The sequence below is a fragment of the Protopterus annectens genome, chromosome 13.part0, assembly GCF_019279795.1.
Source record: "Protopterus annectens isolate FY-2018-M chromosome 13.part0, PAN1.0, whole genome shotgun sequence".
NCBI lineage: Eukaryota > Metazoa > Chordata > Ceratodontiformes > Protopteridae > Protopterus > Protopterus annectens.
This window is the reverse complement of record NC_056747.1, coordinates 1,333,879,675-1,333,902,423: the sequence shown is the minus strand read 5'-3', so window position 1 is coordinate 1,333,902,423 and position 22,749 is coordinate 1,333,879,675. Positions and strand designations below refer to the sequence as shown.

Here is a 22,749-nt window from a genome sequence, read left to right as displayed (position 1 = left end):
GATGAGATCTTGAGTACAAATGGTGGAAATTAGATTCTTTTGTAAGGTTGCTGGGAAGAGAATGAGGACTTAGCCAATTTGGGAGGAGCTTTGAATACAAACACTGCTCTTCATGTTTGAAAGGAGCCAGATTATTATTTGTTTCAAGTTTAATGCTTACAGCTAAGCATTTTCAGTAAAACTAGGTGTGCAACAAGAGACAATAGAACTTAGTAATTTTAAAAAGTCATGAAGGCTGAAAGGATATAAAAATGACCAACAAATTCAGAATCAGTTTAAAATCTGCAGTAAATTAAAAAAAGCAGCATCAGCTCTTGAGCTGTCATAAATTCAGAAGTCAAAAATACGTTTATATTTTAGCAGGCTCACAGTAGACTCTGCAAAAAGATGGAATCTCAGGGACCTCTCAAAAGTACATTGTGCCTCATATGACTGAATCCAGGATGGCAATTTATTCCAAGGTAAGAGAAAGATGCTCTACCATAACTTTCCAAATGTACCTCTGGAATGGCTAGCAGCCTCATACAAAATGACCAGACTTGCATGACTGGGGTATAAAATGGCAACACCAACTTTAGATGGACAGGGCTCAGACTGTCTACAGCATGGAAAGTAAGCATCAATATTTTAACTACATAATGAGTTGCAACTGGCACCCAACACAGAAGCCACAGAACTGGTGTGATGTGACTAGTTATAGGAATAGTTACAATCTGTCTAGTTGCAGAGATCTGCACACATCACAGGTGTGAAAACACACACTGGCTGATACTGCAAAATACAGAGTCGTTAAGTGGGAGAATAATAGTGCATTTACTGCTGTCAAAAGGTCTAACCTAGCAAAACAGTGTTTGATCTGGCCAATATTTCTAAGATGGACGTATGACAGCTTAATGACTGCTGACACCTGATCCCCAAAAGTCAGCTTGTCAGCAAGAATTACACCCATATCACAAACCTGACAGACAAATTCCAACTGATTGTCACCACAGCTTACCAAAGATGACAGTGGGATAGTTGAGAGATGGTCAGCAGCAGGCACTATTAATGCCTCAGTCTTGGATGGTTTGAGTTTCAGTCAATTTGAGCATGCCTAATCAAGGATAGACTTTAATCAGTTTTCTAAAGTGCTAAAATTTGACACCTGACTCAGAGAGAATCAAAGATAAAGCGGAGTATCATCAGCATAAGATTGAGAGGAAATACCCTTCCTAGTAATGATCTACCTGAGAGGCAGCATATGTAATAAAGGGATACATAATATATTGAGCAGTGGTATACCAAAAGTCATCATGAGTAAAAAATGCTGAATGTCAAAATGTTGAAATTTTACAATCAACATTAACCTTCTTTTTTCCTCATTTTGTACATGGGCTCGAGGTGTCACATCAACAGTGAGCATCACCTAGGGAGTCCACAAAGACTTAAAAAGAGTGTTTCTAAATTATACCCAAATAGTACACTTATGCTGTGCTGATGAGAAAATAAGAAGGCTGAAACATGCATGTCAACAGCTAGTGGGGTTTGGCTTTATTGGCCTGAATGTGTCCCCAAAGGGTTATAAAGAAATAGTAAAAAGTCATGGACATTCAGAAGCCATATAGCTGAAACATTTGATGTCCTTAAGGGGTCATTTACATATATCCCATGGGCCCCTATTACAGGAGGTTTAAGGCACCATACATTGAAAAGTCTAGTTTGGCTAGATTTTTATTGTTGTTTTTACTAACTGGTTTGCCTGTGAGACCTTTTTACTCTTTGGTTTGGGTGGTACCTGAGTGTGGAATGGCGTTCAATGCCTTTGCGAGATACAGATAGGCAATGTGCACTTTTTTTAAAATCAACCAGGCTAAGTAAGCAAGACCTGCCCTTGGCACATCAGGACTGGGTTAATTCGAGAGTCCATAGCTCACCTTTCTCTCTATTAGTTCCATAATGATCCTTTCCATAGCCTTACAGATGAGGCTGGTCAGGTTTATTGGTCTGCAGTTACCTGGGTCTGTTGAACCCCCCCCCCTTCTTTGTAAGGGAATCACTACTGCTGTGCAGTATTCATCTGCCACAAAGCCTGTTTTAAGGATAATGTTGAATAGCCTCTGTAAGGGGTCTGACAATTCATGTTTCAGGCTAGCCAGAAGGCAGCCTTGTATGTTGTCTGGCCCCATAGACATAGTACTCTTCATTTTAGTACCTTAAGAACTTGTTCTTGGGAGATTTAAAGTGTGAGGTAACTGTGCCTATTTGTTATGAGAATATTGGATGTGGTAGGAGTGAAATTGGATGTGAATTTGCCCGCTAGGATATTGGCTATGTCCTCTGAGTCTGATCATGTGACATCATTTACTGTTAGCTCTGCAAAGTGCCGAGCATTGCTTATGAGATTTAGGCTCATCAGTGATTACTAGGCTACTGACCCCATGAGGGCAATTTTAATCCTAGCCTTTCTTTCCAAATGTATCTGCCATGTTTTGATATTCTAGGATTATTTTAGCAGGTATATGTAAAAGTGTAAGAGTGGTCAAATGTTTACAGCCTGCCTCTGTCAGCTATAAATTTCTGATTCACCAGCCACAGGTACAAGTTATGTTTGAATTGGGTTAGGGAAGACCTCTGCTTCACATGGATGGGAAGTCTATTCCAGAGAAAGGGAAACCTTGGTGACACATTCCAGTCACACTAACATGTCCTATTTATGCTGAAGATGAGGTTTAGGTCCCTAGATCAGGTAATTATGATGCTATTTGTTTTGTGGACATGCAAAAGGTCCATCAGTGCAGGATCAGCGAATGCTTTGTAAGTCAGGCATAAATCTTCTTTCAGTAGTCTGTAGGAGATGGAGTACACAGATAAGGTTTTGAGGCAGTCTGCATACAACATTTACGTCTTGTAATCTTTTTGTGCAGAACCTCTATGGATGTTCCAGTTGTTGCACATGGCTGGTTGGGGACACTGTATTCAATGACTGGTCTAAAGGGTGACTACAGCAGAACATCATTGGACCTATATGTCTTACCCTCGTATAGTTAAATATGGTTCTTTCACCTGGGTGGCTATTTTTACCTCATTCCTAACTTTGGTTGATTTGATTTGGGTTTAGAAATCATTGCCTAGTTTAGAAAGAGCATTTTTTTCTTGAAAGTTAGATTTATTTTTGTGTGCAATGAGTTTTTCTTTTATTATAGAACTTATTTGTATTAAGAGGGTTATTTTTGAATTTTGCATTGCATTTATTTCTGAGGGGGGCAGATACAGCTATGCAACTATTTACACGTGTACAGAACTTGTCAGTAAAGGATTTCACATAAGCAGTAGAATCATTGAGGTGGAAGAGACTTTTGAATTTAGTCAGGTCATCTCTTGGCTTTAGTAGATTAGAGTTTGCATAGTCTCTGAATACCAAGGTATTGGAGGATGCTTCTGACTTCTATCTTAATGTGAATGTAACTGTGTTGTGGTCCAATTTTTAACAGGGAGGAGGTTACAATAGGTGGGGTGCAGAGCTGTCCTATATTAAAAAGAACGAAGTCCAGGATTTTATCTACCTAGTTGGAGTGTGGACTAACTGGTCCAGGAAGTTTGTATTCATGATGTCCAGAAATCTCTGGATATTTTCTGAAAGGTCAAAAAAAATTTCTATAGGTTTACAGACTTCAGGCCATTTCAATATTTTGAACTCTTAGCAAATTAATTAGAAATTGTAGAATTTTGTCATCCAGGCAAAAATATTCTGCTGTGTCTGCTTGATTTCAATTTTTCTAGACTGAGAAAGAATAATTCAGGTTTATGCTGTTATGGCTGTCAACATGTGAGTACATGGAAACCTGTGGTAGGGGCTGTCAGTTTATTAACCCCTGATGGAATTTTATGATCATTATGTTTGCTTGGTTAACTAAATATACACAGTCTGTCCTGGCATGTATGAATTATTGGTTACAGATTCTTACTTTCCACCCAGCATTTGTTTTGCTTGTCAGATATGGCTATTTATTCTAATCTGTTGGAAGCAATTTTCCCTAATCCTTTTCTTCTATGAAATTGGGCTAAGATTCAGAAATGGCTACCAACAGCAGTTAGCCCCAACACTAGTGGCCAACTACATGCAGACACGCTTTTTGATTCAGACACAGGCCCACTGCTATGATTCTACATGGTTGGTAGAATTGCCAAAGTAAACCATCGCCACACCCATGCTTCATGCTAATGAGGCATTCTGAAGGAATAGCCTATGTTAATTAGTCATGCACTGTCCAATAGAAATAATTATGAGGAGGGGTTTACACAGAAGAGCAAATTAGAGAATCATTCAGCTTCATAACTTAAAATGTCTGGTGCTGTTAACATGGCCAAAATGCTGCAGACCCCCATTATAATCAATGGGAGAGAACACGTTACAGGTGAGGATAGAAAGAAATAACAGAGATGTACTGGTGGGGTATAAGTGTGAGTATGTGTCTAGCAGTGGGTGTGAGAGAGTGTGTGTGTGTGTGTGTGTGTGTGTGTGTGTGTGTGTGTGTGTGTGTGTGTGTGTGTGAGAGAGTGTGTGTGCCTAGCAGTGGGTGTGAGCGTGAGTGTGTGTGAGTGTGTGTGTGCGTGTTTGTGCATGTGTGTGCGTGTGTATGCATGTGTGTGTGTGTGTGTGTGTGTGTGTGTGTATGTGCGTTTATGTGTGTGTGTGTGTGTGTGTGTGTGTGTGTGTGTGTGTGTGTGCGCACATGTGTGTGTGTGTGTGTGTGTGTGTGTGTGTGTGTGTGTGTGTGTGTGTGTGTGTGTGTGTGTGTGAGTGTGTGTGTGTGTATATGCGCGTGCGCACGTGTGCATACAGGGGTATGATAGATCTCTGACCCTGTGTGTGAGTGTGTGGCTACCTGGGTGGTAGAGGAGCAATATTGTTGGTGAGTGTGTGTATGGCTGATTGGGTGAGTGTCTGTGAATGTGAGGGAGGTGTTATGTTGAATGAATGTCTGTGTATGTGGGATGTCTGTGACTGGACCTGTGTGCCTGCAGGTGTCCAGAGGTGTGCCTGAGAGGGCTTTGTGTGCCAATGTGATGCATAGGCCACCTGCATACCTCTCAAGTGTACCTCATTATGAGGAACGTACTTTATTTGGGGTCTTAAAAAGGTCACGTTCCTTGAAGTTCCACATAGAAAGGCTTTGTCATGCATTCAGTGTTAGGAATTTTTTTAACAGATATCCCTGGTAAATAGAAAAGATTCATATTAAATCATAAAAAGATCTTCTTTATGAGTAAAACCAGCATATTTTAAACATCCTATGACCTTCCTAGTTGAAGTTGTTAGTATGTGTTTCACATTTTGCCCATTTGTTCCACATTATAAGGGCTAGTGTTCCTTGTTTCAGAGACTGAAGATTGAGAGCTATGGCCTCCTCTGGTAATTTCTGCCAAAAAGTATTGTTTAGCACTTATAATGGTTAAATGCAGTTCAGAGACATGCAGATTAGCTGATAACTTGGTCTTCCTCATTGCAGTAAATATCTCTGAATTGCATTTTCATTTTTTTCAAGAATTGCATTTTCCATGACAGCATAAACTGCATCTTGTGGCAGTTGTTGTTTACAAAAGCAGGATTTTTTCTGAATCCCAGGTAATGGTGGTTTTATTTAGATTGTGTGTGTGTGTGTGTGTGTGTGTGTGTGTGTGTGTGTGTGTGTGTTAAGTATTCAGGGGGGAGGTTGTCAGAGGAGAGGGAGCATGTTTTTACCTTTTGAAGTAGCTTTTGAATGAGAGAGGTATGGACAGATTTAAGGGAAAATGGGACAGAAGATATAGTACTGGTTTGTTGGGAATGTGAAGATTTTTTTTTGTTTGTGCAGGAGTCTTGAGATAAGGGTAGAGGGGGATCAGAGATGCGGTTTGAGGTAGTTGTGGAGGTGGGATTTGTTAACAGTTTGCTGATGCTGTTTATAAAGTGAGAGTTAAACAGGTTGGCTATCTCTGAGGGGGTTTTGTTGGGGTATGATGATGGAGTTTGTTTAGAACCTGGGGTAAGCAGGTTTGAGATGTGTTTCCTAAACTGTTTGGGTTGTTTTTGTGGTTTGCCAATCGATTGGAAAAGTGTGTTTTTTTATCTAAGTTCACTAGTTTTCTTGCTTTGTTTCATAGCTGTTTATATTTGATTAGATTAAGTCAGCATCAGATTTGTTATTGTGCTATTCATTCCATGCTTTATCTCTTTCTTGAAGAAGTTGTTTGGTATTTTTTGTTAGCCAGGGAGCATGGGTAGTTTTTATTCTTTTGGTGCGGAGGGGTCTAAGCTGTCGAGAGTGTTTAGAAATACATTGTTGAAATATTCAAGGGCATCTTCTAATGGTGGTGTTGTAAATGGGTTCCAGTCAGTGTGTTTTAGGATTTTGTTAAACTTTTGCTGGTAAAAGTTTCTAATATTTCTGGTAGTTTTGTATGTGTGGGTTCTTGTAGTTTGTGGTATGGATCTATATATGAATATGGATAGGGGGTCACTAAGGGTATTGGGTAGAGTGTGGGGAATAGAGTATTTATTTGGATTAGAAACAAGTATCCAGTCAATATTTGCACCTAGGGTATTGCTGTTATGCATATGGGTGGCACTGATAATGAGCTTTGTATAACCATAGAGGTTTATACTATCAGCAAGGGAGTCAATCATCAGATCCTGCCAGTTAATGTTGACATCTCCCATAATTACAGTCTCGTTGCTGATGTCTTCAGATATCCAAGAGAAGATATCTTCCATAGTTTGGTTGTTTTGCCCAGGAGGTATATATAGATCAACAATGCATAGTTGTTTGTTTTGTTAATTTGTAGGGTTCTGATTAGAATTTCAGCATTGTTAAAAGTTGGTATTTTTTTAGGGAAAGATGAAATTGTGATGGTGTTGGGATATATTAAGGCTACCCACCACCTTTTTTGTTGGTTCTATCTTTTCTGAGTATATTATAGCCTGGAAGTGTTATTTTAGTATCATGGATATGGGATTTTAGCCATGTTTCTGTAATTACTATGATATCTGGGGTGTAGTGACTTAACCAAGCATGACATTCTGTTGTTTTGTTACAGATACTTCATGTGTTTAGGGTTGCTAGAAGAATATTTTTAGTGTTTAGGCTTTTAGCAGAGGAAGCTATAGTTGGGGGTCCTGGGCTGGGGTGGATGTCCCCACACAGACACAGAGTGTGTTGTTTGGAGAGGTAATGTTTGAGGTATTGGGTAATTTATTGTTACAGACTGTTATGTAGAAGGTAGGCTTACTAGTGATTGTGTCTGGAAGGATTTTTAGTTTTGAGAGATACATAAAGTGGTATTGAATTAGGCTGGCTGATATGTTACTAAAGCTTTTTATGGTGCTATCATGATGTAGAGGAAGAGTAGTGTGTGTAATTGTTGCAGGGGTTGGGGAATGGTTTGGGGAGGTGATGTAGATTAGGAGACTGATGTATAGTGTTAGAAGCAGGTTAGGGAGAATGGTAGCACAATTTTAGAGACATGGTGTGGTTTGAGTCCTAGAAGATAGGGGTAGTGGACTGGGTGGCAGAGTGCAGATTGTGAAGCTTTAAGGTAGAGCTAGTGTAGTAATGGGTGAGGTTGTGGTGTTGATTGGATGCATGGAGGTAGGAGTGCTTGTAATTGGACAACAGGCTTTAGAGGGTGGAGTAATTGGGGTTATTAATCTAGGGAAAGCAAGGGTGGGTGGGAATGGGGTAGGGTAGAGGAGCATAGTCAGCCCACGCAAAGGGAGGGTGAACAGAGTGGGTTGAGCAGAGCCCAGAGGTAAGCACAGTACAGAAACACTCAGTAAAAATTCTAACAGAAAAAGGCTTTGTACAGTTAATAGTAACAGAGAGTTTTTATTGTGTAGTACTATCAGGTAAGAAATGTCTTAAAGCAGGTTGATTAGTCCAGCATTTAATGACATGTTTGTTGAAACTAACAGAAAGTCTTAAGATTCTTAAGATTAAGAAATGGGGGGAGGGGTTCCTTGCTGCTGAGCTACTTTACAGCGTACCAACCTGCTAGAGAGTAGATAATACCTTATAAAGTATATTTTAAAATGTAAAACTAAGCCACCATACTATGCAGATAAAAAGAGAGATGCTGTGAGGTGAGAGATAGCAGAACTGTATGTTGAGAGATTTTCATTCCAACCAGTTATTCAGTGTGTAGAACTTTAAACAGTATGCTGGCAGTATGGCGAGGAAAATATATAAAGCTTGGCTGATAGAGAGCAAGGGAACACAGTGAAGGAGTCTGCAACAAGGAAGAAAACAGCTCATGTGGTACAAGGAAGTGTAATACAGCTGAAGAAGTAGCTCATGCGGTATAAGGAAGTGTAATACAGCTGAAGAAGTAGCTGATGTGATACAAGGAAGTGTAATACAGATGAAGAAATAGCTCATGCAATACAAGGAAGTGTAATGTAGCTGAAGAAATAAGTTAGAGGTGCCAGAGAAGAGAACCAGTATAAGATAATAATATACATCAACAAATACATGTCCATGCATACTAACCAGTCACCATACCCTCTAGCTGTACCTTTCAACACCTGCCCTCTCCTCATTATTGGGGAGGACTTGTATCTTTTTTTAATATATTTTTTATTTATTAGAATAATAGATTATACTTCTAATACTTTTATATATACTGATTGTCATATTTAATTGTCATTTTTTTATTTTTACATCACTGGTGTCTCCTCATGCTTTATTGCATCCTATGTATTCCACTATGAAACTATATATATCTATATATAAACACTTTATAATCTCGAAATACTGAAATGTCAAATTTCAGTATCTTGAGACTATAAAGTTGAAGTTTTGAAATAGCGAAAGTGCATAATCGTGAATTGGAATATCTCGAATTTGCGGTTATGGCTTTACCCTACGTAATGTCCGGGGTTGTATGTGGATGGTGTGCGGTGTCGTGTGTGGATTTAGGTGTAATGTCAGGTAAGTGAGTGTTTTGTAAGGGTTTGGGGTGGGAGTTTGAGTTTATGTGAGTGCGCTGTGTGTGTGTGTGTGTGTGTGTGTGTGTGTGTGTGTGTGTGTGTGTGTGTGTGTGTGTGTGTGTGTGTGAGAGACAGTAGAATGTGTGTGTGTAAGTTTGCTTTTGTTTTCTGTTTATGTGATCTCGGAGTTAGTATATATATGTAGGGGGTGTAGGGGGTGGTGGGGTGCTTGCCCCCCTGCTTATTTGTGATGTAGGTTTGTGGATGTGTGTTGTTTTGTTTGTTTATTTTGTGGTGTGTGTTGTGGTATATGTGTGGTCCGGTGTTTGCTGTGTTTTCGGTGTTTTAAATTTCGTGGTTTTGGGCTTTCAGTGTTGTGTGGATTCGATTTCATGGTCTCGAAAAACTGAATGTTTTTTTAATTACATCTATACTACCGTTTGACTTTAACTCTCTGGAACTTTTCTCCCTGGCCCTCCACTAAAAATGGGTATTTATTACCCATTTAGACTTTCCCATAAACAAATGTCAATAAATGAAAATAAATAAATAAATAAATAAATAAATAAATAAATAAATAAATAAATAAATAACGAAATAAATAAATAAATAAATAAGAGGTTAGCAAGAAACGATTTTGTTTGGCTTTAAGTCCTGCAGGGAGAAGCTGGGGAAGAAGAGAATGAGGGAACAAAAGAGTGGGAGAATCGGGATAAGCAGGAACCATTCATGATAGAAGGAGCATAGAGGGTCCCTAATGGATAGGAAAGCCAGCTGATAATATACTGTAAGTTTTGGATTAAAAATGGAAATCTAGATTAACACTCAATCTCCTTTTCATGGCCAACATTCCAATACTCCAGTAACTTTCTGTCAGCCAAGAAACCTTTTTAAGTCAGTAATTTGAGAAGACTGCATGACAACTTACTATTACTATATCCTTTAAAGGGAAATCTTAACAGGGGAAATCTTAGACTCATAGGATCATAGGAGGTTACTAGTCTAATGATCCTTGGGCCCTTACAAGCCTAACCAGTTTAACCAGTTTCCCTCATGGATCAATGCAGTAAGCAGACCAAACTCAACATCTGCTGCCCTTGACCAGAAGGGACACAGATGAGAGCCCTGGGGTGAATTTACGGTTTTCCATCCAATCTTCCAGATTACACTTAAAAAGGGTCAATGGTGGTCTCTGCTTCACTTGGATTGGCAGCTTGTTCCAGAGTAAGAGAAGCTTTTGGGTGATGAATTGGTCTCTCCAGCAAGTCCTCTTGATGTCAGGTTTCATGTTAAGATCACTATAGCGAGTGCAACGAGTGCCATTAGATTTACAAATGCCAAGATCTTTTTTCTACATCTTCTCTTTCCTACTGGAGACAGATTTCTGCATTACCTCCTCTTTTGGCATACTGTTACCACAGACAGCTGGGGCTCTTCTTCTAGCTTTTATTAAGGTAACTCAGAAGAGATTTCAAGCACACCTGGATGTTTATCAAGTTCCTGGACTCTGAATTCAGTTGAAGTGAAAGATTTTCTTCTCAGAAAAAGTCAAGTATATATCAGCATTCATGACACTGGATTCCTTACCAACAGTGACAGCAAGAAATGTTCTCAGAATTCTGGATTATATCATCATGTATGATAATGATTACTCTTGCATAACTCCACCTAAGGAAATGTCATTTGGATATTGACAAACTGTTAAGGTCAAACATCAGATTCATTGGATTCATCAGTTCCTCTTCACCAATCTGTATCAATTAAGTTTCTTCTATGGGTGAATCCTTATCGGTGTGTAAACCTCCAACTTCTCACCACTGTCTAACAAGATATTCTTCAGGTTAGGCTTAGCGAGACTTTTTCAAATCTTTTCAACTTAAAGTTAATGGTCAATGCAAAACTTAGCATAAATGAGAACAATGTCTAAGCCCTTCAAATCTCTCCAGAGCAGATATGTTGGGTGAATTTCACTGTGTCAAAGTCAGTAAAGATGGTTGCTGTTTCAGTGAAAATGTTTTGCAGAAAGCACTTCAAGCGATAGTGGAGAATACTATTTTCCCACGGTTGTGTAACCTCAGAGTCGGTATATTTAAGTTTGGTGGTGTCTCCACACATGGGGAGGTTTACTCTGAAGTGAGCTGAAAGTGCTTTCAGTGAAATGTTTTTGGAGTATTTGCACTTGCGGAAAGTGGTGTCAGTATATTGACATGATTCCCTTTCTTCTTGGTCCTCTTCGGTTCAGTTCAAACAGCAGTAATGTGGTATCTTGACAGAGTGACAAATCATGCTGCTGTCTCAAGAAGTGTAGATCTGATTGTAGGCAGTTTAACACAAGTCAGCTTAAGTGTAATGGCAGCATTCTCTCAATAGGAGTAAAATTACTTAATGGTTATATTCAGTTGTCTCATGAATAGTAGAGAGACTGTGTCTGTATGGGAAACCTCAGAGACATCTTTGCAACACATCTCATTTCACAAGGACAGAAGTGTTTAGTCTTTTTCTTTGCCCAAAAACTAGGAAAGCACAGTATTCATCCTTCTTGTGGACTAAGGTGATGATGCATGCCTCTCCTCCATTTACCCTGATTTAAAAGATGCAATGAAATGTATAAGTGAACAGAACAAAGTGTAGCCTTACCGTACATTGTTGTTGTTGTACATTCATGGCCCAGAAAGCCATAGTTTTCACTTTTACTTCACCTCAGGCCCCATTTGCCATTCAGGCTTCTGTTTAGCAAAAGTACAGTTGTGTAAAATCTTAACATAATGGTAGATGTCATTGCCTTCACTGCTGCAATATTTGTAACATATGGGATTCCCTGCCATGAAAGCCCAATGTATAGCCAGTCTACCAAAGACTCCTCTTGCTTTAAAGGTACACCGAAAATCACCCGAATGCTCCTTGCTTAGCATAGGGCATATAGATGATGCTCAGGCCTACCATAGTCAGAACTGATTCCCCAGTAGGAACACCAGTCCAAGGAACCCAAGAGGTAATCTGTACATCCAGGAAGGCAAAGGACTAGGGGGAAGGAGGGAGGGAGAGAATACTGCAGCAGTGAAAGCAAGGACATCTACTATTATGGTAAGAATTTACATAGCTGTACTATGTGCTTACATTCACTGCTGCAGTATTTGTAACATTTGGGAGAGTGCCAAAGCTCAAGAGGAAACCTGGGAGAGGGAAGGAAAAAAGGAGTCCTCTAAGAAGCTATGGAGAATGGCACTAGCAAAACCCGCCCTAGCTCTAGAGATACCATCTAACTTGTAGTGCTTGGTAAAGGTGTGCACAGAAGTCTAGGTAGCTGCTTCAAGAATAGAATTTGTCTCTAAGCCCTTGAAAAAAAAGCACAAGAAGAAACAGGGCTCTAGCAGACTGAACCTTGATTGAAGAGGGAAGGCTCTTGCCATGAAAAGTGTAACAAAAATAAATAGCCTTAGAAATCCAAGAAGAAATAGTTTGCTTGGATACAGCAAGTCCAAAAGATCTAGGATGAAAAGAAATAAATGGCTGATCAGATTTTCTATTAACCTTAGTCTTATCCAAATAAACCTTGAGTTGCCAATGCACATCCTAAATATACAGCACCCTTTCACTGTCAGTTTGCGGAGAGGGCAAAAATTACGCAGATTAATAGACTGATTAAATGATAGCTTATTAACCACCTTAGGCATAAAAGAAGGGTTAGTGGGCAAGGACACTCTGTCCTCATGAAAGATCAAACAAGAAGGACAATAAAGGCTTGCAAGTCAGACACCTGTGTGGCAGAAATAAGAGCTAACAAAAGAACAGTCTTCCAGGAACAATGTTCTAGCAAGGAAAGAGCAGAAGTTTTACCCTCAGAGTCTGGAAAATCATAAATAAGTTGACAGGCCCAAGAAAGAAGAGCCAACACATTCCTAGACATATGGGTCTGATAATTAATAGCCCTAAAAGCTAGGGTAGTAGAATTGTAAATCTTCTTACCCAGGGTTTCCATGGCTCTGCTGTCCTTATCAAAAGGCAATGTCTTGGTGAAGGAAGCAACTGAGATGGCCTATTAGAGGCTACAGACACTACAGTGGGGTCAGCAGCAGGACATTTATTTAAAAAAGAACAATCCTCAGGCACCCTATAAAACCTGTCATGTTCTTGGGAGCAGGGAGCAGGGGGCAGGGGGCAGTGAATAAGGTGCATGAGAGACACTGGAAAAAGCATCCAGCAAAGCAGCCAATACAGGAGAAACAGCCACACACTTAGGAGATTCCAACTGCAGCAACTCATGGTACCTCTTATGGATATCAGAGAGCTGATCACAATCAGATTTAAAAGAATCCATCATCCTAGAGAGTGTGTCCCTAAAGTAAATTTCCTCAAAAGGAACATCTGGGCTAACAGATCCCTCCTCCTCTGACCTATAGTCCAAAGGAGAAGGAATTTGATTAGAATAAGTCAAGGATTCTTTATCAGAATCTGATTCATCCTCAGAAGAATCCTGTTCTCTACGCCTTTTAAGGGGAGTTGAGGACTAAGGAGGAGCGGGAACCAAAAACCAGTGAGAAGGCTTTAAGGACATAAAAGCAGTAAATAATCCCCGAGTAAAAGCTTGCTAGTCACTTTGCGGATCCCTAGGAGCAGAAGAAACATGTTTAAGTTTTTGTTTCTTTTTTAAGGGAATGTCTCCTCCAAAAAACTGAGTAAGCGCAGACCCAGGATGACATTTGAGAACCCTAGTAGGAACTTTCCCCCACTAAAAGCGGAGGAACTCCCTTGAGCCCCTCAGAAAAAATCAACAATGATTCCCCCTGAATGTCCGAGACAGATGGCCGCAAAGCCTCTTCGGACATACTGCCAGCCGGATCCTCACTGGCCTCCAACATAGTCAAAGCATAGAAATCTGACATCACAGCTGGGTGAGCCTCTGGGTTTGTAACAACCTCAGGAGGAACACCTGGCAAAGGCTGTATAGTGTAAGATTCTGGTCGTACCTTTTTCACCTTCTTTTTCCGTAATGGTTGACTCTGGGCATAGGAGATTCCTTCTATTGTATCTTTAGTGAGAAGCTCAAATCACTGGTTCTCAAGATACAAGGAAAGGGAAGACGGTCTACTGTGATGAGGTTTTTGGGGCAAATGCCTGACAAATTGAACAAGATGTATGGTCATGAGAAGCTCCTAGACAAAAAAGATACTTATCATGGCAGTCTTTATGTGGAATCTGTCTCCCACATTGGCATTTAACATTCCTGGATGACATTAACCCCAAAGAGCACAAAATGAGACAAGAAAAAACAAACCCCAATGGGGCACTTATGTGCAACTGCAAAGAAGTCAACAAACAGGTGTAGACAGTCACTGGAGAACAAAAATGCACTCAACTAGCAGAAAATGGATGAAGGTAAACAGACCAATGGTGAAAAAGTATGTTTGACTGGCGGCAAAGAAGTTCTGGCTGTTACTAGGAAAACCCTGTCAAAAGTGTCCTGCTAAATGTCTAGCCTTTTGTTATGAACAGAGCAACACATTCAAAGGCTTTGTTTACTACTAAGACTACATCCACCTCTGTAGCATATATCAAAAATGTTCAAACACCAGACGGTTACATTACATTACAATCACAGTCTAGAGGTAAGAGTAGTTTTGATGTGCCTGTGCTATGTACAGGGGACTTCAAATTACTGTTTCGAGTTCTACTCATGTTTTATGACTTACTGCTGCAGGGACCTTTTATGATTTACTGCTGCAGTGAACCTCCAAAGTTGGATAGTAAAGTAGTGTGCATAGTCTCATTGCAACAATAGATCTTCAAGGGAACCACGTTGTAGCAATAAGGATTCCCACACTTCTTCCCCCAGTTAGTTTTGCATTTTCATCACAGAGATATTTATTTTATTAGTTACCAAATGTTATTGCAGAGCACAGTGGTTTAGTGATAAGATTTCTGTCTCATGACTCCAGGGTTTGAAGTTCAGTCCTGACTTCTTGGCACTGTTTGTGTTGCATCTGCATGCTCTTTCTGTGATTGGGGAAGCTTTCTCTGGATACTATACTTAAATCACATGCACTCATATTTATCTCTATAGATAGATAAAGATGTCTGTAAATGGGTCCACATACTTGCCAACTTAACTGTTAAACAAATAATTGCATATGGTTCACAGTGCTTTGATAATAATTTTAATGATACCATTTGTTTACCACAGTCATTACTTGTGTGTGACTTCTTGTTCAGAAAGACTGATCTAGACATATACCAAAGTTGCTTATATGGGAATTACATGCCTTCAGAATTCACTACTATATAGCTGTTGTAAAACAAGCAAGGATCTACATGGGGGACCATACAGCTATGTAAAAATTAAGTGATGGTGAAGAGCCGGTATGCTGCAATTTACTGTTACACTAACATGCCACTTTTGATGTGTGTTTCCCTCCTGACTTATGACAAGATTTAAGGAGTGATTGCATAGCATACACAGTGTGTAGATCCTCCAGAACATATCCTAAGTCTTCAGCAAAACTGTCTGTCTTCTGCTTTCATAGTCTCCTTTATCCTGTCACAGCAGTGAAATTTATGAATCGTACATATTACAGAAATCTAAATTACTAAAATATCTAAATTTCTGAAATATGAAGTTGATCATACATGAAAGATAAGCATAAATTAACTGTGAGAGCAACATCTTTTGGCACACAGTAAGAGAACTTCTAAAAGATTCTAACCTTCAGTGAAGCATTCTTCTGGCTGGTCTTTCTCAGGATCTTCTTCAGCAATGACCTCCATCTCTTGCTCTGACGGCCTGTAGTCTGCAGTGCTGCCTATAGATGATTCCTTGTCATCTGCTCTTGCCTTAATCCTAGGTAAGGGCTTTGGATAATCGGTTTTCTAGTTTGGGAGACAAGGAATGGATTATGTTAACTTTCCACAACTACTGATACAATAGAGCATGATCAGGTAAGTAACAAACTAGGAAGAGCACCAGAAACTGTTTTGGGTTGGGTCTTCCTGTGTTTCACTTCCAGTACTGCATTAGTAAGTCATGACTGCGAATGATCAGTAGGATAATATAGCTCACAGTCTGCCCAGACAATGACTATGTTCATTTGCCTGTCCAGAAGAAAAACAAAGTTAAAATGCGTGTGTACTGTGCTTGTACAGGCTTAGTAAAGCATCACATGTAAACTTTGTGTTACTACACTGGTGCACCAAGGTGTACAGTATACGAGTGGTCCTTGTGTTATACCCCTCTGCAATCAGTCACATGACAATGACTAATACTATGTGTTACAGAACCAGCCAGATTAGGGGCCACACCTCTCAACCTCTTAGAGCAAGAAATCTGGACAAAGCCATAAACAATGGTGGGACATAGGCCCAAAAATAGGGACAATTTTTAAATATTGTTTTTACAAACTTAGAACAGTAAAGGAATCACAGGTTTGCATTAACAGAAACTTTTTGAAGTGTATGAAGTCTGAAACTCAAATACCTGTCATTTTCTGACTTCAGTCCTCTATGATTTGCCAGAAAACAACCCTTTTATGAGAAACAGACCAAAAATATAAGACAAAAATTTGGACATGCTGTGAAAATCTGGGCAGTTGAGAGGTATGGGGGGGCTGTCATTGGCTGAAGTAGCTAATGGTGTGCTCCCCCTTTCTGAAGGTGTGGGAGAACTCTGAGTTCCACCCCCCTTCCAAATACACAAATTCATGCACATAACGTTTCATAGGGGAAAATTGCTTCGTGGTGCATCATGTCATAGTGTGTCATGGTTAGTAATTAAAGAGACAGGAAAGAATGAGGCTAAGAAGTACGCTAACCAACCCTGACATCGTCAGTGCTAAGGGAGCAGAAAGGATGCCTGGACATTTTTCTGGCAGTTAGTACAGAGACTTAAAATTATGAGCTGTGAATCCCGAACTCCAGAGTTTGATTCCCACCGCCTACATTTGCCTGCTGAGTGACTATGAGCAAGTTATGTAAGCAACAGTGCTTTTAGAGTGAGCCTAAAAAGTGTTATTTCTCAGTTAACAAACAAATAAATAAAACTAGATGCAAAAAAAACTCAAAAAGACCTCTAAAAACTGAGTTTCCATACCAGTATTTATTCACTTTGCCTTAAAAGGCCAGGAAGAAAATGACAATGCTTAATCACAGCACATAAGAAACTGTTTATACCAAACTAACTACAAGAGAGTGCCATATACATACAGCATACCTAAAATAGAATTTTGCCAAAGAAGATTTCATAATGTGGTTGGTACAGTGTACAGAAAGCATATTTTTGCTGACTGCAGTGACAGTGTGTGTGTGTGTGTGTGTGTGTGTGTGTGTGTGTGTGTGTGTGTGTGTGTGTGTGTGTGTGTGTGTGTGTGTGTGTGTGTGTGTGGTTTAAAATGCGCAAATGATTCTGTAGTAATTGCAGTTATATGTGTTGTACAAGTGTCTGCATTTGGCTTCCCAGTAGTCTGGGATGTATGTGTAGGTCTGGTACGAGGAAGCTTATCCTTTGTATGCCCAAGACTGTTGCCTGTAGGCAGGAGGAAGATCAGCATTTAAAGCTTTCATATGCCCCTTCACTTCTCCCCATAATGCTCTGTGCCTGGGCCATTATGTACATATCTCTTCTGCCACATGCAGTGAAAGACACAGCAGTGAAAGAGTCCTCCCAAGCTACTTTATTATTGTAATGTCTTGAAACTTCTATAAAAATACTCCATCCATGAGATTTCACTAGACCAGAAAGGGCAAGACAAAGGACCTCAAGCCAAATATCAGCCTGAGTTGCCTAAAGTAAACTGACTCTAAAGGACACTCCATGCAGTCAGAGTGCAATGTATGCTTCTATATTTGTCATAAGGAGACTCAATGTGCTCTTTGGACCACAGGCACCTACCTTCATGTAAAAACACAAAGTAGTTCAGGGGGTATCTTTGTAGGTACGGACTAGTCTTTTAATTTTTTCATTTTATTTTATCCATTTATTATTAACTGGGGTAGCACACTAATCCCAATGGGCATTTTTTAGGTTCTCCTTGGGGTACAATGTGAAACAAGCACTTGTTATAGCAAAATCCAAAGCACTACACAGTTATAAGCAAAACTGTATACATTCCACATTGCTAATTTGGAGTGCAACATAAATGTGGGTTAGTCAAAGTCACTATTTACAGTAAATTCATGGGATGAGGGGGAGGGGGTGGCAAGCTAGAAGAAGGAGGGGAAATCTTAGTTCTCTTCACATGTAAAAAGGAGAGGGAGACAGAAGGTAGCAAATATTAAGGGGGTGTTGATTTTTCTTATGTGGGAAGTTAAACTGAGAGAGAGTGAAAGACTTTATGTGATTGCTATATAGCATGCATTAGTTTATTTTAGGTTACTCCTGAGCATTTCCGTTCCGCTTGTTTTTAATAGGTTTTAGTTGTGTATGGAATTCAGGATAAATGAGTGGATTTTATACTGGCTGGGAGGGACTCTTACATTTTAGGGGTGAATACAAAGAAACAGTGATCAGTGGAGTATAGTGTTTTTGGAGGGTTTTGAAATGTAGGAGCTGAAGGACTAAGCAGTCCTTTTCCATTTGGCTTCACCTCAGTCCCTAGGGTGATCAACAAATGCGTGTCTTCTGTAACTGTAGTGAGCTAGAGGGTGCAGGGTATAAAGGTATTTCTGTTCCTGGGTGACTGACCCCTTGCTGCTCAATCCTTAGACAGAGCCTTAGCTGCTCAGGAATTCCTGATCTTCCTTTTCCAATGTTTAGAAATCACACTAAGTCTTGTAGCTACTACAGCTGCTCAACTTTAAGTTGTACACTGGATATAGTATACTGCAAAGCCAGCCCGCCCATAGAAGGGATTCTACCACTTCATTTCTGGTTCAGAGGATAGTTATTCACAGTCAGTGGTATCCCTCATTTGCCACAGGGTACTAGGGTTCATGTCAGCTTCCATTCTGATGCTACCGATCGCATGATTTCAGATGAGGATTTTTCAGTGGACCCTAAGACTACAGTGGTTGTTGGTATATGATCCAATATCTCTTCAAGTTAGGAAATCCAAAGCTTGCAAGGAGCTTAAACAATGGTGGGGTGAAGTGTTCAGCCTTACAATAAGGAACCCCTTTCTCACTCTTACTCGCTGTAGTGGCTGTCACCTCAGATAACTCTGCCCTAGAGTGGGAGGCCATTTTTCGGGGCAAACTGCCCAGGGTGCATGCTCACAGTCAAAAACCAGTCTACACATAAATATTTTGGAGATGACGTCAGGCCGCCTCACCCTCTAAGTCCTTCAGGACTCCCTACCCCAATGTACAATAGCCATTCAGACAAGCAACATGGTTCCAACAAAGGGGACATTATTCTTAGCTCCTCTGTCAAAAGCGATGAGAGTATGGGAATGGACCACCTCAACCAGCCGCTTTCAGATTGTGAATCACATTCCTGAGCGATGAGAGTATGGGAATGGACCATCTCAACCAGCCGCTTTCAGATTGTGAATCACATTCCTGAGCGATGAGAGTATGGGAATGGACCATCTCAACCAGCCACTTTCAGATTGTGAATCACATTCCTGAGCGATGAGAGTATGGGAATGGACCATCTCAACCAGCCGCTTTCAGATTGTGAATCACATTCCTGAGCGATGAGAGTATGGGAATGGACCATCTCAACCAGCCGCTTTCAGATTGTGAATCACATTCCTGAGCGATGAGAGTAAGGGAATGGACCATCTCAACCAGCCACTTTCAGATTGTGAATCACATTCCTGAGCGATGAGAGTATGGGAATGGACCATCTCAACCAGCCGCTTTCAGATTGTGAATCACATTCCTGAGGAGGCCGCCATTTTGTGGACAGGCTCAGTTGCTGTCTCCTACTGCCTCACAAGTAGCCTTTCAGCCCATCTGTAGCAGAGAGGTTGTTCTGTTGCTGGGGGCCTTGCTATGATTTGTTTGCATCCCAGACCAACATTATCCCAGAGATGCAGACATCTAGACAGGGCCTCTAGGACTCCTTTATATGAGTTTTCTCTCATTTCTTTTAATTTTAATATGTATTTATATGGCCAGTCAGCACAAAGCCAAGGTCATCCACACCATTTTGACCAAAATAATTATGGCTTAATTTGTTCAGGTCACATCTACAGGAGAAACCACTTCACCTTTTTTTTCCTTCAGGTTACAACTGTCCCATACCTTTGGCAAGCCCATCCCGATCTCTCTGACCTACAGCTACCTGCATGATAACCATAGTTCCAGGGAGATACAAAGATCCATTCTCCTCATTCTAGAGCAGTTTAAATCTTCACTGCAGCACAGATACATGGTACTAGGTAGAGCTGCAGAAGAAATGGACAAAAGTTTTCCACTTGGGTTTCCGCAAAAGGACTAGAATTTTTATAACTACTTTTCCTGCAGTTTTGTATTATTTGCCTCAGATGTTTAATACAGGCCTCAATCATTCCATTCTTCAATTAAAGCTCATCTTGTGGCTATTTTGAATTTTCATCAAGGGCCTAATTTAATGCCATTGGCTTCTACAAAAGTCTACAATTTTCCTGAAAAGCAGTTTTCTCATATGGCCTCCACTTAGGGATTCTGTTTCTCCATGGGACCTTTACTGTGTGCTAGCAAAGTGGACTGTACTTTTGTTTGAACCAGCTTCTACTACAGATTTGAATTACTTGTCATTGAAGACTCTTTCTTGTACTCAGTAATACTGCAAATATGGTTTTCAATAAGGACAGAGTTTAACACTCAAATTCATTTTAATACCTGAACTAGGCATTAGAATAAGTTTCAGTCTGAAATCCATCTTCCAGTAGAGATGAATATTTGTTGCACTGGATGGATGTCCACAGGGTGCTCAGATTTTATGTAGACAGAACAATGTCCCTTCAAAAAGATTCTTGATTGTTACTTTCTGTGCTACAAAAACTGGGTTGCTAAAGTATCTAAGGTTATCTTTGCAAAATGCCTTACAGGCTGCATCAAATTCTGTTGAAGAATATAATAAAGACTTGCCTTCTATCCTGAGCACATTCTACTACAGTACTGGCTGTTTCAAAGGCTTTTTCCTGTAGTGCAGCTATAAATAATAACTGTATGGTCTACTGTGAACACCTTTGCAAAGCACCATAAACTGGATGTGATCTCTTTTTCCAAGTCTTCTGCTGAGGCCACACTGAAAAGGTCCTATGAAAGAGCCCACCCAGGAGTATGATCCAGTGACTCTCTGATGGACCTCCTTATACCAGATACAGCATTTATGCAGTTATTGGAAAGTTACAGTAGGATTAACAGGTTCATACTTGGTAACATAGCCATTTCCCCCTTATCTTGTTCACCCTGTCTTGATGTTTGGGTTGACACTCAACATATGGCCGGGTGCATGTTGGCTTTGTTATAGGGGGTTAGGCTGTTGCGGTCAGCCTCAACAAAGGCTGGTACTGGACTCAAGTGGGCCTTTGACATCAGTGTCGATGCTGTCAGTGTAGAGTGGTCCTGCATGTGCCACCCTCAGGGTCTGTTACTACTTCACTGTTGGTCCTGGCTAGGGACTTTGCTCATTAATTTGACTGCACCTTTTGTGATTCAGTGCTTCATTCAGCAGGATAGTGGGTCTGACAGTGGGTCTGAATTTCTAGTGTGAGATTCATCCCAGACATCTGGTCACATTTTAGCTTCCTTATCAGCTTTGGACTCTTCCCCCCTCCAAGGACTGTTAGAAGAATAAGTGCAAGAGGACACATATGGATTCTTTAAAATTGTCCACTACTTCAGATATTGAGGATGAAGATGGTATAGATTCTCCCAGACCCATTATGAACCCAAATTCAGGGAGGGCCTTAAGATGATGCAGCAAAAGGAGAATAACCTAGAGAACCCTCCATAAAATACCCTGCCTGGAGGTTGTTTGGCTGCTTCCAGCTTTCCTCATGGGTGGGCCCGCCAATAGATAAAATGATATGACTCATGATCAGGACTGCATAGAATGACCTTAAAGTGGATACATGTACCAGGGAGACTGGACAAAACCCTTAGGACAAGGTCCCCTGGTCTTACAAAGATTTGAACTGCTAGACTGAAGCTCCTAAGCCTGATTCCCTTGTTGCTGTGGCTGTTAATAGTAAGGCTTCCACCCCACAGAGTGCGGCTGTCCATCCCCTTGATGAGACATAATGACCAGTGGACAGGTTCTGAAAGTGTTTTTGCATCCTTCAAATTTTCTTGAAGGGTGGTAATGTATCTTTTTCAGATAAAGCTGCAGTGAGGACTAGATGATGAGATGGTTCAGTCACCGAATAGGCTGCCATGTGTACAACTGAAGTTAAAACTGCAGTCCCACATGGCAACCATGCCTTCTGTTTCTATCCTCACCATGACTGTAACTTCTAACTCATCAGATGGTGCTGACCAGGCAATTGGCACAAGTATAGCCCTTTGCCTTCATGTCATGCTGGTTCTAACAGGCTTTCACCTAGACAACCATCTTTAATGTACTCTCTAACAGTTCAGCTATCCTTGGACTATCAGTTACGGCTCAAATGCAGAACATGGAGTTAAAAGGTACATCCTGACCACTGGTGTTAAATTTCAAACTCCACAATGCACCTTAACAATAACACAGAGGAGCCCACATCAGCATTGCTTTCAATGCAACCAGTAGCAACAGAATAACACCTACATCAGCACGGTAGTTTCCAGAACAGCTGCCTGCCTGGGGGGGAGGGGAGGGGAGGGTGTGCAGCTTGCAGCAGTAAGGGTACTATGGTTAACGTTTGGTAACATAACAGTCTAATTCCTAAAACTGTACTCACCAAGAG

General features: G+C 40.5%; 1 protein-coding gene across 1 annotated transcript in view; it reads right to left on the bottom strand.

The window, feature by feature from the left end:
* LOC122788286 (sodium channel protein type 4 subunit alpha-like) overlaps window positions 1-22,749 on the bottom strand; it is a 1,768,016-nt gene that overhangs the window by 288,143 nt on the left and 1,457,124 nt on the right. The window contains exon 18 of the mRNA XM_044055359.1: window positions 15,646-15,808. Within this exon, the coding sequence (XP_043911294.1) occupies window positions 15,646-15,808 (163 nt within the window). The remainder of the gene's footprint in view (window positions 1-15,645; window positions 15,809-22,749) is intronic.